General features: G+C 47.4%; 1 protein-coding gene across 2 annotated transcripts in view; it reads right to left on the minus strand.

The window, feature by feature from the left end:
- Window positions 1–16,167, minus strand: part of scara5 (scavenger receptor class A, member 5 (putative)) — a 47,922-nt gene that overhangs the window by 15,054 nt on the left and 16,701 nt on the right. For both annotated transcript variants that reach the window (XM_084700052.1, XM_084700051.1), the window contains exons 4-7: window positions 3,997–4,502; window positions 3,635–3,803; window positions 1,235–1,315; window positions 499–606 (exon numbers count right to left, since the gene is read on the minus strand). In XM_084700052.1, coding sequence (XP_084556178.1) covers window positions 499–606; window positions 1,235–1,315; window positions 3,635–3,803; window positions 3,997–4,502 — 864 coding nt within the window. The remainder of the gene's footprint in view (window positions 1–498; window positions 607–1,234; window positions 1,316–3,634; window positions 3,804–3,996; window positions 4,503–16,167) is intronic.

The following is a 16,167-nucleotide window of genomic DNA, read 5'->3' on the forward strand; positions in this document are numbered from 1 at the left end:
TGAAGGACACAGACAGAGGCAGGGTGGAGATCCCTCCTCAGCAGGATGGGGGGATGAAAGGATAACATGAGAAGTAAATTACACTCTGGTATTTCAGATATCTACATAGATATTCATCCTGGGTTGGGACGCCTGTTGTCAGGAGCAGGGTAGAACAGATACAAGTGATATATAGGGGTTCTGGATGTGCTAACCCCCCCCCCCCCTTCCCGAAAGGGCATGGTAGATAGGAGATGGTACTGTGGATGGATGGAAGCCATTAGATAGCACAAGACAAATGGAGAACATAATGGAGAACCCTGCTAGGGTTCAAAGGAAGAGCGGTCCAGACGATAGTTCAACAAATGACTGCACAGCTGTGGGTAATCATATAACACACTCACGCATGTACGCATACACTGCCATGAGAGACATACCTTTAGGCCCTATGATCCAACGGGTCCATCCTAATTACATTACACACACACATATACACAGACACTGCCATGAAAGACATACCTTTAGGCCCCACAGGTCCAGAGTCTCCTTTATCGCCCTGTATGCCGTCCTCTCCTCCTGACCCCTTCTGACCCCTTGGCCCCGGGAAACCTTTCTCTCCTGTGAAGCCTGACAGACACACACACACAGAAACAAACACAGAAAACTGTACTTTGATCTAAATTCTTGACACCATATGTGGTCTGCCTTCAAGAAAGTGAAAAACAACATCTTATCGAGGATATTAAGGAGGACCCCACTCTGAGCATAGCGTACTATAATGTGTAAAGTAGTGACCAGACTTCATCTCCCAAGATGCCTTGGGGTGGAGGGGGGAGGGGGGATGCTTGATATGATGTTAAGACTGCAGACGGGGAGATCAAAGGAAGTGAGGTGCTTTGGTTTTGGTCACTGATCCTGGAGAATTTACCAGTGACACCACTAATCTAATCAATAAGTTGTGACCAGGTGCAAAAAAAGTTGTTTTGGAATGCTGGACGGTTCTAATTAATGACAGGGTTATACATTCTAAGAGTGGGCTGGGGTCTTCCTGGAAATTGGTCTTTGAGGCTTAGACTTGTGGAGCAGTGGATTGCACCAGTTACGGTCGTGTTTCTGGGAACCCCCGACAGAAGTGTGACAAATGTTGTGCCGCGTCTTTGGGCACGTGCGGACGGCTGAAGAGGAGGACTGATGGTCCTTTGCTGGAACGTTCTGGTGGACTTAAATAAACAACCTGGGAAGCTGTGGTACTGACCTCTCATGCCAGTTAACCCAGGTACACCAGGGGGCCCCAGCGCGCCTGTGTCACCCTTCTCCCCCTTTGGTCCTGGAGGCCCTGAGGAAGACAAGCACAGACGTAGATACATCCGTATTTTTTGAGCACAGCAGTATCAAACTCCAGGACATCATGTTATTACGATGCTGTTAGTATCATTGTTGGAAACAGTAAACAGGTACAAAGGGAATAAACGGAAACTGTGACTAGTTTAACTTGAGGGATTAAGTGAGTTTGCCCACCCCAATGAGCTTCAACGACCCTTCGACCTCCCAAAGCATTATCTCAAGTAGAACTAACAAATGGTTACAACACTTCTAAATTGACCTCACTCTTCCCTCTCAGGGAATACAATAGGATTTCATGGTCATGTATGATGTTCATGTAAACCCATAGATTGTGTCTTAAATGTGTTGGTCGTTTCATGCGCCACCTCACCCTGTGAATTAACAGTCGAGCTAAAGGCTCGCGTCTGGTCCTAAACTTGTCTAATCGTCTGAACCCAGCTGCCCAGAGCTCTGTTGTTCTTAGATTCTTGACTGGAGGACAGGCATGTTTGGAGAGTCCAGCCAGCCACAATGGGAACCACATGTTAGCAACAAGGTGGACCGCAACACAGCCCACAGGGATTCTCAGAACCCAGGCTTGCTTTGTCCAACATCAGAACTTCTCCAGAGCACCAAAGGCATGTTCCAGGAGTTCCTGAGACGTTTGAACGCTGTTGAGATATGGATCTGCTGCAGTCGATTCCAGACGCCCAGTCCACGTTCCCAGAACAAGTATCGGGAAAACCGACATCCATCTCACTGATTGAGTGGCTCACAGAGAAGGGTCAGTGTTTGAGGTCAAGTGTGTGTTTTTTGTGTGTGGACTCAACTTGGGGGGCCAGTGTCGTAGCAAAACTGCCTCCGGTAATCATTGGTTTGTTTTAGTGAGGCCTGTGTGGCTCCTGTAGTCCTGAGAATCATCCATTCATTAAACCCTGAGCCTTCAACACAAACACTTCAGGAGGTCACCCCTGGCTGCTCTCAGATCAGGGACCACCAGGGAGCTCTCAGGGGTTATTATGATTCGGAGTGAGCTGTTGTATAAGGGATCAGACCCTCATGGTCAACTGGACACATCACGTGTTCTGGACAAGTTGTCTGTGTGTCAAGCAGCGAACAGCAAGTTGGATGAATCATCATGGAAAACAGATTAAAAATGACCAATGTTTTTTTTTTATTTTTTTATTTTAAGTGCTTCGATTATTAGAAATTACAGTGTATGTGTACATAGTTCTTTAAGTAATTCCTCCAAAACCACTTCCAACTTTCTTTCCTATTTTGTCCGACCGAGGAGAATGAATCTCTCCGGATGATGTTTGACGTAACTGTATAATTTGTCCGGAAGTGAGGGCTCAGGGTTGAGGTGACAGCGAGTGGTGGGCTAGAGAGGAATCTCCATTGGAAAAACAAACATGCCACTCACCAAGTTGTTCCACTTAATCAAATGGCTCAGAGACTGTTCATGTTTCCATACTTCCAGTTCTCCTCAAATCAGCCTCTCGCTTCGCCATAGTCCAACACTACAGCCCTTTAGCTCAACCAAATGTGTTTAAGCAATAGGATTTATAACGGCATCTTGCCACCTTCCACCCACCACACACACACACAGTGCTGCCAAACTGGACTGTGGGTAGAAGTGACATACAAGAAGTTGTCAGGACTGGCATGTGCGACGGACCAAAACCACCAATTACCCTGGTAACTGGACTGGGTGTGCAGCTTTCCTGGCTAAGCCCTCTATTAACGACAAACAAATGGGTAGATTGGAAAGCCAATGACAGAGCCTGGTTCTGGGGCTCTGGGTATACAGCCCCGTGCTAAAAATAACCCGCAATTGTTTCCAGCTTTGATAGAACCCGGTCCCGCCCATCCACATGTGAAACAGATGCAGCATTTCACCATCTCGTTTAGTAAACATTCACATCAATCACCCGTGACTACTCCATGCAGGGTGAGATCACTGCATTGTCATCCCGCTGTGTGAAGCTAAATCTGCAGCTCTCTAGAACTCTGCATTCACATTGCAAAATGTCCTTGGGTAGACAAAAACCCTCTTGTACGTTAAGGATGTCGTCTCTATATAGACAGGGAGATTCCAGTGAGGTTCTACAGCATGTTGCCTCAGCTTCCTGTGAGCTGCCATGTTGACCTTTAACAACATTGAGGTTATCCAGAGGTCATACTTTATGTTGACTCACTTTCCATGATGGTGAGGTGCTGCTGTATGAACGCTTAAGAGATATTGAGGTTCTTGTGAGGTTCTATGGTGTCCTATCTTTCAGGACAGGCAAGTCTATGTTGTCTCTGTTCTAAGGTGAGGCTGTTGTTATACCTTCTAGGACCGTGAGGTTCCTGAGTGCCAGGCTGTGCTCCCAGTCCTTCAGCCTGAGGTCTTCAGTGATGGTGTTGAGGATCTCCATCTCGTTCTTCAGCGTGGCCTCCATGTGAATGTGGGTTACCCACAGGCTGGTGGTGTCCTCCGAGATGTTACTGATCTGAACCTGCAGTTAACATGCTGTCATCAAAACGTTTGAAAGCCTCTTACCTCTATAACTTTAGTCCACTGGGCTTCTGGAGATAATTACATCAGAATTGCGCCTCAATATACAGACAGTTTTGGCAGAAGGAATATTGGTTTCAGTCTAGTGATTCCTCTCCAAATGGAATGATGAGGGATCCACCCCCAACTCTCACCTGCAGATCCTGTATCTTCAGATGGTGGATGCTGATGTCACTGTGGAAGGTGTGATTGACAGCCCCCACCGTCCAATTGACTTCCTCCACCTTGTCCCTCAAACTGCTCATCTGCCCCATGGTGTCACGGAAGAGACGGTCCTGCTCGCGCAGCTCGACTGAAGCCCGGGCCAGCTCTGAGCTGAGGCCACTCACGTTCCTATGGGTGGAGCTGCTCAGAGAGTACACCCTGTCCTCCAGCTGCACCAGGAGGCCCTCTGTCTGCTGGGAGCCGCTCTGCAGGGCCCTCACCTGCGCCTCCAGGCCCTGCATCACCAGGCTCAGCCTGTGGAGGGAGTCGGTGTGGTTCTGGAACAGGTTCTCCAGCTTCCAGATGTTCTCTAGGAGGTCTTCCTGGGTGGAGACGTCTCCCAGGGTCTGCTGGAGCTGGCGGGAGCGGTCTGACATGCGGGTCACGTTCTCCATCAAAGCCTCCTGTTTGTCCGATGACACCTGGGACCTGGACACTGAAAAAAGAGACAGAGAGACAGAAAAAAGACTGATGTTACACAGTGTCACAGTGAACAGAGTGTGCGGATTCCGGACAGACGAGACAAGATGATCTATCGCGGCACACTGGCAAACAGCAGAAGTGAGTCATGAATGAAGTGATTGACTTGGCCTATCACATGGAAGGGAAATCCAGCCCTTGCTCTACCACATTAACTCGCAGAGCGCTCATATTAAAATGATTGATGACGCTTGAATCTGTTCTCTGACAGTGAGGCCAATCACGGGGTTGGCAAAGGCTGTTTGTTGTCAGCATCTCAGAAGAGAGTTAAAGTGCTGATCTGTTTTAAACCGTGCCTAACAAGAAAAAGCTTCCAAGGTTTAGTCCCTTGTGGAGCAGAGTTGCCTGGTTACAGCTCGGTCAGGCGCAGAGATATTTTGAAACTAAATCCTCGTGTCTCAGGGATGACGACATCCACTCTCGTACTTCTGAGGCCCTGGTGTCAAATTCGGTAATGCGCTCCAAACACAGGCTAAAAATCCCCCTTTTCGGAATCCATTTTGTTGTGGCATTTCAGTGTGTATTGTGTGCGTGCAAATCAAGACCTGATACCAACGGAATTCCATCAACATGAGGGAAATGCAGTGGGCGAGAGATGTTAAATGGTGCTTTTCTTCTCATTATGGTCTGTATTTATTGTTAATGAGCTGAGAAAAACAATAAGCCCACACCAAGCTACAAAGAGGCCCTAATCGCAGAACTACAGCGTATGTGTATGTGTGTAGCTGTGTGCTGTTTTCTACTCGTTCGAAATTAGAGAGGGCATGGAAGGAGACTCTAGAATCACTCAGTCCTGGAGAAGATGAGGGTCCGCGGCCAAAAACCACAGAAGCCAAAACAGATGGTTGAGGTTCCCAGCAGAATAAATGAAGGAGACACTGAGAGGAAGAGCGAGAGGAAGAGTGATAGAGATAGAGGTCTGCACCCCTTAAGTGTTCTATCACTCATCTTAGGAGATGATGCATGGCGTGTGGCCAGAAACACATGATTAGACGTTCCCCACAACCCCCCCTGGACCTGCTGTTCTCTGCTCCACAACGCCCCAGCTCTGCTCCAGAACCCCCAGCTCTACTGTGGAATCTCAACCCTGCTCTACGTCAGTGACCTCCAGCACTGTTCCACAACTTCAAACCAAGCTCTGCTCTCCAGAGCCATTTCAATCCTGCTGGGCACTGGTTTGACCCCATGGACGTGTTGTTGACACCGTCACCCTCTGAACCTCCACCTAGGTCACACTGGGGTGTGGTGGTGGCCAGTAAAACAGCCAGGTGTGTCCCTCACACACATTAATACCAGCTGCTGCAGACCGTCGTTTAACAGAGGTATGTTCTGTGTTTAAAGCCTGTTAAGGTGGAGTTCAACCCACTTTCCACATAAAGATTCCTTCAAGCATCTTCCCTCACGGTCGATCTGAGAATGCTTCGGTAATGTGTCAAGAGTGTTACGACCCAGGGGAGAGCCAGTACAGAGGCCAATCGACTGTATTTGCATGTCAGTCGACAACATGTGTATGACCTGGTTATGAGCTGTGACAGTATAAACTGGAACTAACAGCAACATAAACACAATAATTGGACTGATAAAGTTCAGCACTCTCCAGGGAGCTCTCAGCCCGACATGTGTTTGTGTGTGTGTGTGCAAGCGTGTACATGTGTGTGTGGTGTGTGTGTGTGTGTGTGCCTGCCTACCTGCCTGTACTCAAGCCTGACCCTTGGTCTTTTTTAACTGCTGTGTCAGAGAAGGTACTAAACTATAAACACAAATGAGGAGAAATGGAGAGGACGGTAAAACGCTGAGGCTGGGTCTGGGTCTGGAATTGGGGCTGGAGTTGGGGCTAGGGCTGGGGCTAAAGACAGGATGCTGGGGCATAGGTCTGAAAGATTAACAGTCAGTTTTGGTCCATGGTGATTGTTGTGCTAGGAGCTGTAGAGGATAGTGAGGCTGTGGGGTTGCGAGAGGTGGGGCTGGTGACTCTTCCAACGAGAAGACAGAGAGAGAGGACAGAGAGGAGGGAATGATAACAACTTTTACAGATGCACTATCGAGAGCATTCTGACTGGTTGTATCACAGTGTGGTATGGGAGCTGCACAGACAGGGGCCGCAAGGCCTTACGTAGTGTGGTCCGGTCTGCTGAGTTCATCATTGGCAGGGAACTCCCAGCCCTACAAGACACCTACCACACACAATGCCTCAGGAAAGCTGGCAGGATTCTACGTTAACACCCATCCTTCAGTCTATTTACCCGGTTGCCTTCTGACAGGCGCTACCGTAGCATTTGGTTTCGCACTCGCAGACTGGACAATAGTCTCTATCTATGTTCTTACTACTTTTATGTTAAGTTGTGCCGGGTTATCTGTGTGGTCTTGTCCCAACAATTTCAGTGCCCAGTCTGACCTTGGGTTGCTCTGTGCACCTGACAATAAAAAACTTGAAACCGCTGTGGTCTCATTATGTGGCTATAAGAAAGATAGGAGACCTCGGTGCTCTCGTGGTCTCTGTAGGCAGGCTGCAGATAGTTACTTGCTACTGTGTGTGTCTGTGTTTGTGTGTCTACCATGCTGTGACAGGCTCTTTGTCTCTGGGCTGTAGACATTCCTACAGCTGGGATGAGGCCACATGGATGAGCTAGATCTTACTGAAGCATTCACCTGCCTGGACTGTCAAACTTTCTACATCCCAGCTACTTCTGACCACATCTGACCAGCTGGATTAGTACACAGTGATATAACCAGCTGGATCAGTACACAGTGATATAACCAGCTGGATCAGTACACAGTGATATAACCAGCTGGATCAGTACACAGTGATATAACCAGCTGGATTAGTACACAGTGATATAACCAGCTGGATTAGTACACAGTGCTAGATCTGACCAGCAGTCTTACCAGTAGTTCTTACAGTTACTGGTGGGACTCAAACCCCAGCCTCTCAAGACCAAGACCACAAGTCAATCATAAGACCAATATGACAGCTTTGTGGTACTGGAACAAGGAGAGCTGCTGACAGGGAAACTGCTGCTCTCTGTAGCTAGATGTCTCTCTCTCTCTCTCTCTCTCTCTGTCTCTCTCTCTCTCTCTCTCTCTCTCTCTATCCCTCTCTCTCTATCCCTCTCTCTCTCTCTCTCTCCCTCTCTCTCTCTCTCTCTCTCTCTCTCTCTCTCTCTCTCTCTCTCTCTCTCTCTCTCTCTCTCTGTCTCTCTCTCTCTCTCTGCCCCTCTGTCTCTCTGTCTGTCTCTCTGTCTCTGTCTCATACACACACAGACCATCCATCCGACCTGTTTAGCTAGACTCCGCCATATCACACTGCATTAAACACACAGCGTGAGGCCTGGGGCATGGGTGATTGAGGGCGTACCAAACCGATGTGTGTTAGTGTGTGCGTGACTTTAGGGAGAGATTAATAAAAAAACAGACAAGGCTGACCGCAGTGCACCTGACGAAACCAATTAGAGGCCGTCTCAGGCGAAACTACTGAAAAACTTGCTCATACACATGCACTCAGTTGTTTTTTAGCACTGTTGTACTGATTTGGTATTAACACATTAAAATAAGTCATTTGAATTAGTAATTCATTAATTTAGAAGAGAGAGAGGTGGGGGGAGAGAGAAAGAGAAGGGAAGGGAGAGAGAGAAGGGAGGAGAGCGAGAGAAGGGAGAGAGGAGAGAGAAAGAGAAGGGAGGGGAAATTTTCAGGGAGTCAGTTTCAGTCAGTTTCAATGCGGCTGAAATTCTGTCCATAGGTAGAGTTAGAGCAGTGACTACATTTGTCAGTAGCTTGACGGTGACGTCGCTATTTACAAAATCAAGTAACTAAAGCTAACTAAAAAGGTAACTAAATCAAAAAAGCGAATTTCTCCTGGACATTTCTTATGTTCATACACAAGGTTAGTGGATTATTAGGTGCGTTCAACTTCATGGGGCACCGCGTTGCCTGCAGCCCGGCTGACTTGAAGCAGCCAATGGCATTCTCAGCTTCAAGTCAGCCGGAAGGACATTAGGAAAATGTGGAGGAAAGAAATCTATACTGCTAATCCAATGCTGCTATTTCATATTTTCTATGTCTCTGTTGAATAACGAACAATCAATACCTCAGATATGCAAAATGAGTAATGCCAATTTGGAACGTATATGCCAAATATAATCAATGATCCAGATATCATGAAGATGAACTTATATTCCAAATGTATGGCCTTATGCACCATGATGTTTCTAAGGCTGTGAATAGTGAACCATGTTCTGGGGAATGTAACTTTTGGTGTGGGGAGAAATGCCATAGGCCAGCCTGCTGACAGGGCAGGTGAACTGGTGACACTATGGCACTGGAGCGTCACAATGAGCCTCTCGACTCTTGAGAGTAAAAGTCAACACGACGAGATAAGAACTAGGCAGGCCGTGGAGGATGTAACCCTTTGCCCCTGGATATCATTAGACCTTGGGATGGTCTGTCCCCCCCCCCCCTTTTCTTGAGACATCATCAGGCCCTTGGACTGCCCACAGTTAGTGACCACGAACTCCTCTTGAGACCTAACAGGATGAACATTTCCCCTCCCCACTTTCTCCGGATCAATGACCAAACAAACGTGACATTACATTTATGTATTTAGCAGACGCTTTTATCCAAAGCGACTTTGAAGAGAGAGCTTCACAAAAGAGCATTGGTCACTGATAACAAACACCTCCCTCTCAGGGGGCACAAGACCTGTGTGCCTTGTACAAGTCTGGTAGAATTGAACTGGGCAGAACTCTCTCTGATTTCTGTCAAGACTATTCTCACAAGGTCCTTTGGTTTCCTCTACTCTGTGAAGGGAGACTGGTGACATCGACTGGTATCACTGATCTGGACTGGGACACCTTGGTGTGTTTGATTGCATCATTTCTTATCAATAAACTACAAAGAATTTTGTCTGGTAATTACCTTGTATTCTTCTCCACCCAGATGCTGTGTGTCGAGCGGCGCTTTCCGTTGAGGATGTTGAAGACATCTTTATTTTCGGAACCGTGATTACAGGCTTTCTGCTGTTTGGAATAGGCGGTTGGCTTGTACATCGGAAAGTCAAGGATACGGCTGCAGCCATCAAAAGCCCCCTTAGGCTGCCCGACCTGATTGATACGGTGGGTAGAGCCGTTGGAGCACTGACTGTGAACTTACAGCGGAATATGGATTACAACAGGGATAAGTCGCGGCTCTGCAAAGGAGGTTCGAGGAGTTGGAGGCCTTCCTGAAGGGTGGACGTGAAAATTGAGTCGCGTCTACTCGACTAAACAACTACACCAATCTTATCTACTTTCGGCCCCGTAACCAGCACAGGCCTTGGCCAAGGCCGTTGCTGGAAAGCAACTCCCCTGGAGAGCGCTGAAGCGAGACTATCTTGCTCTTCCCTTCCCACTCCCCGACCATCATCTGTGGCTTGGTCTCTACCCGGGTCATGACCAAGGACGTCTCCTTGCCAACACAATCTGCATAGGGAGACTCGGACTGATTGTGGCCTAGGTCGAGGGCGCCAACCCAGACCTACTCACACATTAACTTTCACCTACTACAGATACCACCACCCCCCCACCTCCATCCAACGCCTTTGACTGCTTGTTTCCCCAGGGTGGCTGTCGGGTCTGTGTCCAGCGCCTATCATGGCTGCAGGTCCAGATGCTGCTTGTCTACCCCCCCCCCCATTCCCATTGCAAGTCTATAATGTTGTGTTGTACATGTTTGTGGGCTTATGTGCTGAGGTTTTTGCCTGATCCCACACTGTTCTCCTCCAGGAGCATTGTATGGGGTTACCTTTTTCTCTTCTCCTCTCTCCTCATGTTATGCTTTACTGTAACCTTTCTAGTTGGCGCCGCTAATGGCTGCCTAGGTAGGCTCTCCTGCCAAAGTAAATTCCGTGTCTGTGCAAACTTTCATGGCAAATAAACATCAATTCAATTCAATTTGCAACACCTTACAAAGACCTAATTTCAAACAGTTACGGATGCACTGAAACAAACTTTCAGGCACAATACCCTCATTTCCCTTTCTCCCCTCCCTTCTCTCTCTCTCCCCTCCCTTCTCTCTCTCTCTGTCTCTCTCTCTCCCCCCTTCTCTTTCTCCCCTCGCTTCTCTTTCTTCTAAATTAATGAATGACTAATTCAAATTACTTATTTTTATGTGTTAATTGGGTGTGCTCACGCCTACGGCGAGCACAACCATTGTTCTCTCACATATATCTTATTATTATCCGTCAATATTTAGACTACATAGACAACGTCGATGTCAAAAGTTTTGTCTTGGTAGCGATTGAGTTGTTTGTATATTTATTTACGTTCCGTTGCACGGTTTAGGCTGAAATTAAGTTTTTGTGGCAAAAAGTGCCTTGTGTCAACAAAGGGAATTCAGGTACTAGCAGCACATGTACATTTAAGCAAATCAAGACTTTCATGTACAGTAAGTAATGTCACATTAAATAATGTATTTAAACTCAAGCTTGTGTGGTGCGTTGATGTCTTCAATGCCACAGCCTAAACTTTATGTCAAAAGAAACATTCTCATTTCCGGCGCTTTCAAACAATCACAAACAGCAGCTAGTGCTCGCTCGTCGTAGCAAACTTATTTTGAATTAGCTCTAGCCATTTCCACCAAATAAATGTAAAGCTTATTTACATTTTTGGAGGCATATTTTCAGTAGCAGGTGGTACTGTTTGAATCTTGATTCCATCTGAAATACTGCCGGTGACAACGTTGTTACAATAGCTTGTTTCAAAGGGGGTTCAGCTTGTTTCAAAGGGGGTTCTTAATGAATTATGCAATATGAATAGGCTCAATGCTTGCAAATATCACAGCAAGCAAGCACGCAAGCAAGCACACCCTACAATTTCCCCAGAAATTGTACCTTCTCTAGTTCAAGATGTATTGGCATGACCTCAGTAGGAACAGTGCTAAAGAACTTTTCATGAGTTCATGTGTATGAGCAAGTTTTTCAGTAGTTTCGCCCCAGACGGCCTGTCATAGAAACCATTACACATATCTGACTTCCTTCATCCTTTCATTCCTGTTTCTGAGAAACTACTCTCTCTCTCTCTCTCTCTCTCTCTCTCTCTCTCTCCTGAAAAACAACCAATTTTTGCCCCAACATCTGGTTTCTGTCCCATTACAAGAAAGGGACAGAGAAAGAGAGAGGAAAGAAGAGAGACAGAGACAGAGGGCGAGAGAGAGAGAGAGAAGGAGAGTGGGAGAGAGAGACTTTGAGCAGATGCCAGGCTGTATAGCATCCGGAGGCACCAGGACATTATCAGCCAGACTCGGAACACCCACGCCTGGGCCTAGCAAGGCTTAGCTGGGCCCATCCAGCCCTGCGGCACCAGAGGACAACCCCCTCTGCCAACATCAGGACCCCGCCACAATGGGACTATTGTCCCAGAGAGAGAAGGGGATATGGGCGAGACGGAGGAGATGACCGGTTGAGGCTATTCCTTTTTAATTTCCCTGTCTCACTCGTGCACTCTCTTTTTCACACACTCATCCTGTCTCACTCTCATACCCTGTGTCTCTCTTTCTCTCTCATGCTCTCTCTTTCTATCTCGTTGCCACACACACCCTGTCTCACTGTCGTACGTCTTTCTGTCTCACACTTTTCTGTCCTTACTCTCTCTCCGTCTTGCTCTGTCGCTCTCTCTCTGTCTTGCTCTCTCACCCTCTCTCTGTCTCGTTCTCACACTTTCTTTGCTCCAGACCAACTGGGGAACGACCCACACTGAAATCAAAGTGTGCAGAGTTCTTCTGAGGAGTCAGGTTTTGCCAAGGTAAATATACAGGAACTACCCTTCCCCCTCCCCCCCTCTACTCCACACAGCTAACTGGGTACCTGGTTACCAAATAACGTGCTGACTCGCTGACCTGCAGACTGACTGGTTGACTTGCTGACTGCCTGACGAGATAACTGAAGGAGTAGATGCCTCATGGGATAAGCGACTAACTTGTAACTAACTGTCTGGCTAACTTACAGACTGATTTATTGCATTGTGGACTGCCTGGCTGGCTGGTTAGTGTCGCGCAGAGGACACACAAATAGATGAACACGAGGGGTTGTTAGAACTACATTCCTCTCAGACGCTGCACAAAAGAGTGATAGTCTTCTCTCTTTTTCATCTGCTCTCTTCCTTTACCCCCCCCCCCACCCACCCGCCTTCCTCTCTTCCTTTGACCCTTCTCACTTCTCTCGCCCCTTATCACTGTCCGTCCTCTCTCTATTGTTCCTGTGTGTGTGTGTGGAGAACATCAGTCTGATCCTGTCTCCATAGCCACTAATCTGCCCGGTTACAACCCCAAGGTTTTTTAATGAAGTCACTGAATAGGTCCGTATTTACTGACGTGGTGCTGGGAATAGACAGTTCCACACAGACTTCATTCGGCTCCGTTGACCTCAGCCTGTCCCGCCACTGTAAACAAGTGAAAACCAGGGCTAATCCTTTTCTGGACTGAGCCTAGAACCTTATCAAGCTGGCTCCTGACTTTGTTAAACACATTCCTGCTGGAGCATGCCTCGGCTCTCAGGGCCACTGCTCTCAGATGCTCTCTGCTCCTCCAACCTGCGGAGGAAACGAGAAGAGGGGAGGAGGGGAGGAAGATGAGGGGGTGGGGGACAGGAGGAAGATGAAAGGGAGGAGAGGAAGGATGGCGGGAAATGGAGATGGGGGTGAGGTGTGTTTGTCTGTGTGTGAGAGAGAAAGACAGACAGAGATGAGAGTGTCTCCCTACTCATGTTCTATTTGTGGTGGACACTCACCAACTATTCCAAGTTGTGATGGCAACCACAAAGTGATCAGCCTCAAACAGTGAGGAATCCTCAAAGACAAGGCTGACACACACATTGACACGCATGCTAAAAGTACACACACACACACACACACACACACACACACACACACACACACACGCCCACCTACCTAAATACACACAGACGGACAACCAGTCCTAGACTGTCAGACGGAACCGGAGCCGTTTGAAAACCGGAGAAGTCGGAACATTCCGGAGTGAGACTGAGAAAAGAATCATGGGAGGTAGCTGGGTCTGCACCGTTACCCACAGCTAAGAGGATTCATCATGACTACTAACGGTGAGAAGCCGACACAATCATCCGCCAGCCTGTCTGGACACCAGACACGCACTCTTTCATTTCCTGTCCCTGGAACAACCCCGTCTGCCCCTCAGACTAATACCTCTTAATATTGTGGGAATGAGAGTCTGATTATGGCTAGGATCAGAGACTGTCTCTTTCAGTTGGGTTCCGTTTTTTTTCTAGAACTGAACCAGCCGTTATGAAACACGGAAGTAATTATAAAACCATGTCGACTGTTCTATCAGAGAATATCTGGAACCGTCCCTCAACTCCACCTCCATCCTGTCTTCTGATAGGCTTAAGCACAATGGATATAACTCATTCCGGTACCGTGATAGGTTATCTTCTCTGACCTTCAAAGGTGCATGGGGGGGGGGGGGGTAGAGGGGTGGGGGGGGGTAGAGGGGTGGGAGCACTGCTGCTACAACAAACTGCACCATTGGAATGGGGACTTGGCCCTACAACAGTCACACCGCCTACATAAATCCCTCCATCTTCAACCCTTACCCCTCACATAACTCTGCTTCAGAGTCTAGGCCTTTCTTCCAGTCGAGTCCTGTGGGTTTCATTAAATGTCATGTTCATTCCTGTATACCTACAATGTATTGATTATAGACATGGGTTTGGAGTTGCATGGTAATTAACCGTAGTGGTTAATAATGTACTAACCTGTAACCTTAGTGGTTACTCTAACTGAATGAACATTTAGAAACGTTTCTTTCTTGCTCTCTCTTTCCCTGTCATGTTTGACTCAACCCAATTAACTCCAAACCTGTCCTGTCTCTCTGTACCTGCCTGTCCCACAGTCTGAGGAGAGAACTGCTTCCTCTTTGCAGATTCATCCCGTGTTTTGCTGCGTGTTTATCCTCTTCCTGTTTCCTGTTTGCAGAGTTGTAATGAGGAGGCCTCAAGGCAAACAAGATTGACACTCGTGTCAACAAACATCGTGTCTAGACAAGTGTTTGATTTCAGGTCGTTTCCACTCTGAGGTCAGGTGTTGGTGATGGGGCGGAGGTAGCCTGAAAACCAGAGCACTTGATTGGTTCCTGTTTTATCTGCTCTCTCAGACTGGCCTGGACAACCTCCCATTCAAGCAGATTTCCATCCAACCAGGATCTGGTTCGAGCAATCACAATGATTTATCTGTTATGGGGCGGGTTTGATACAATGACTGTACAGATGAACACCGTTGAGGCACAACCAAGATGACGTTTCGTTGCTCTGATTGGATGTATCAATCCAATTCTATACAGTTGCATCCAGAGGTGTTTTGGTCTCCACTCGTTGCATAACGCCCCTTGGAAAATGAAAATGTACTGAGAGGTTCCAGACTACATGTTTGTGAATTGGTCTGACGAGACGAAACTCCATTAAAAACCATTTGGTGGGTGACTGACCTCTTCGATGTGGCTCAGACAACTTGAGACGCACGGGCCTTCACACTCTCCCTCTCTTTCTCTCCATCCCTCCCTCCCTCCCTCCCTCCTCTTTCAAATGTTCAAGTTCAAGTCTTTTATTTGTCAGGTACACAGAACAACAGAAGGTCTGACTGGGCACTGAAATTCTTAAGACAAGACAACGCAAGCACCTGGCATAACATAACATATAAGTATACAGAACATAATTTGCATCCATGCTGAGCTTAAATGAGTGAAACTTCCTAAATATACAGATGGCAATAAATAATCGACTATACTAAAACTTCCTAAATTACAGATAACAATAAATAATGCACTATACTAACCCTAAATGCACATAAAACCTATTTCAACCCAAATGTGATTTTTTCTCTCTCTCGATGTATCATGTTTGAAACGCTTCACCCCCCAGATGCCTATCCTACAGTGTATCTGCATGAGCCTGGCTGTGTTAATGCGCGTTTTGCTCTGTTTTCTTCTTTTCCTTAAGCGGTTGCATCGTGTCGTGGGTCCCTGCAGCGCCGGAGTAGCAAACGCAGAGCCGTCCTCAGAACGGGTCCCGGTTGATCGTAACTCGGGCTCGAAACACAGCGACATTTACAGGGCTCGTTCTGGGAGCCTGCTGGTGTGCTCTCGTTCGCTGGAGCTCGTACCCTCTCTACCACTGACCTCGCCAATCACCCCAGTCATTTGTAGAGCGCTATGTAGGTGAGCGTGCTGTTTTATTTGGTTTTATACCGGTGTCAAAAAACAAAAACGTTCAGTCCAAGATGGGATGATTGTTCCCGAAAGGCCAAAGGCTGGATCTATCTGAAAGATTGTACGTAGGGTTCTGTAAGGTCCTGTAGGGTCCTTGACCGAGATTTCAGGTGGAATCGTTTTTCTTCCATTCACACACATACCCAGGCATTGGCACACACACCGATGAACACACACACACACATACCTTCAATAGAGCTGCTGACCTAGCTTTCTGATTGCATATTCAAAGAACAGGACCTTCACATGGTAGACAGACCATGAAGGGCCTGCTAAACGAACAAGCCAGCCTCAAACTTTTCTCCTCAAGCCCATACACTCTAGCCTCTAATGTTCATCCTCCAGTCTCTGGC

This window comes from Hypomesus nipponensis, chromosome 6 (genome assembly GCF_054491055.1).
Source record: "Hypomesus nipponensis isolate SF chromosome 6, ASM5449105v1, whole genome shotgun sequence".
NCBI classification, from domain to species: domain Eukaryota; kingdom Metazoa; phylum Chordata; class Actinopteri; order Osmeriformes; family Osmeridae; genus Hypomesus; species Hypomesus nipponensis.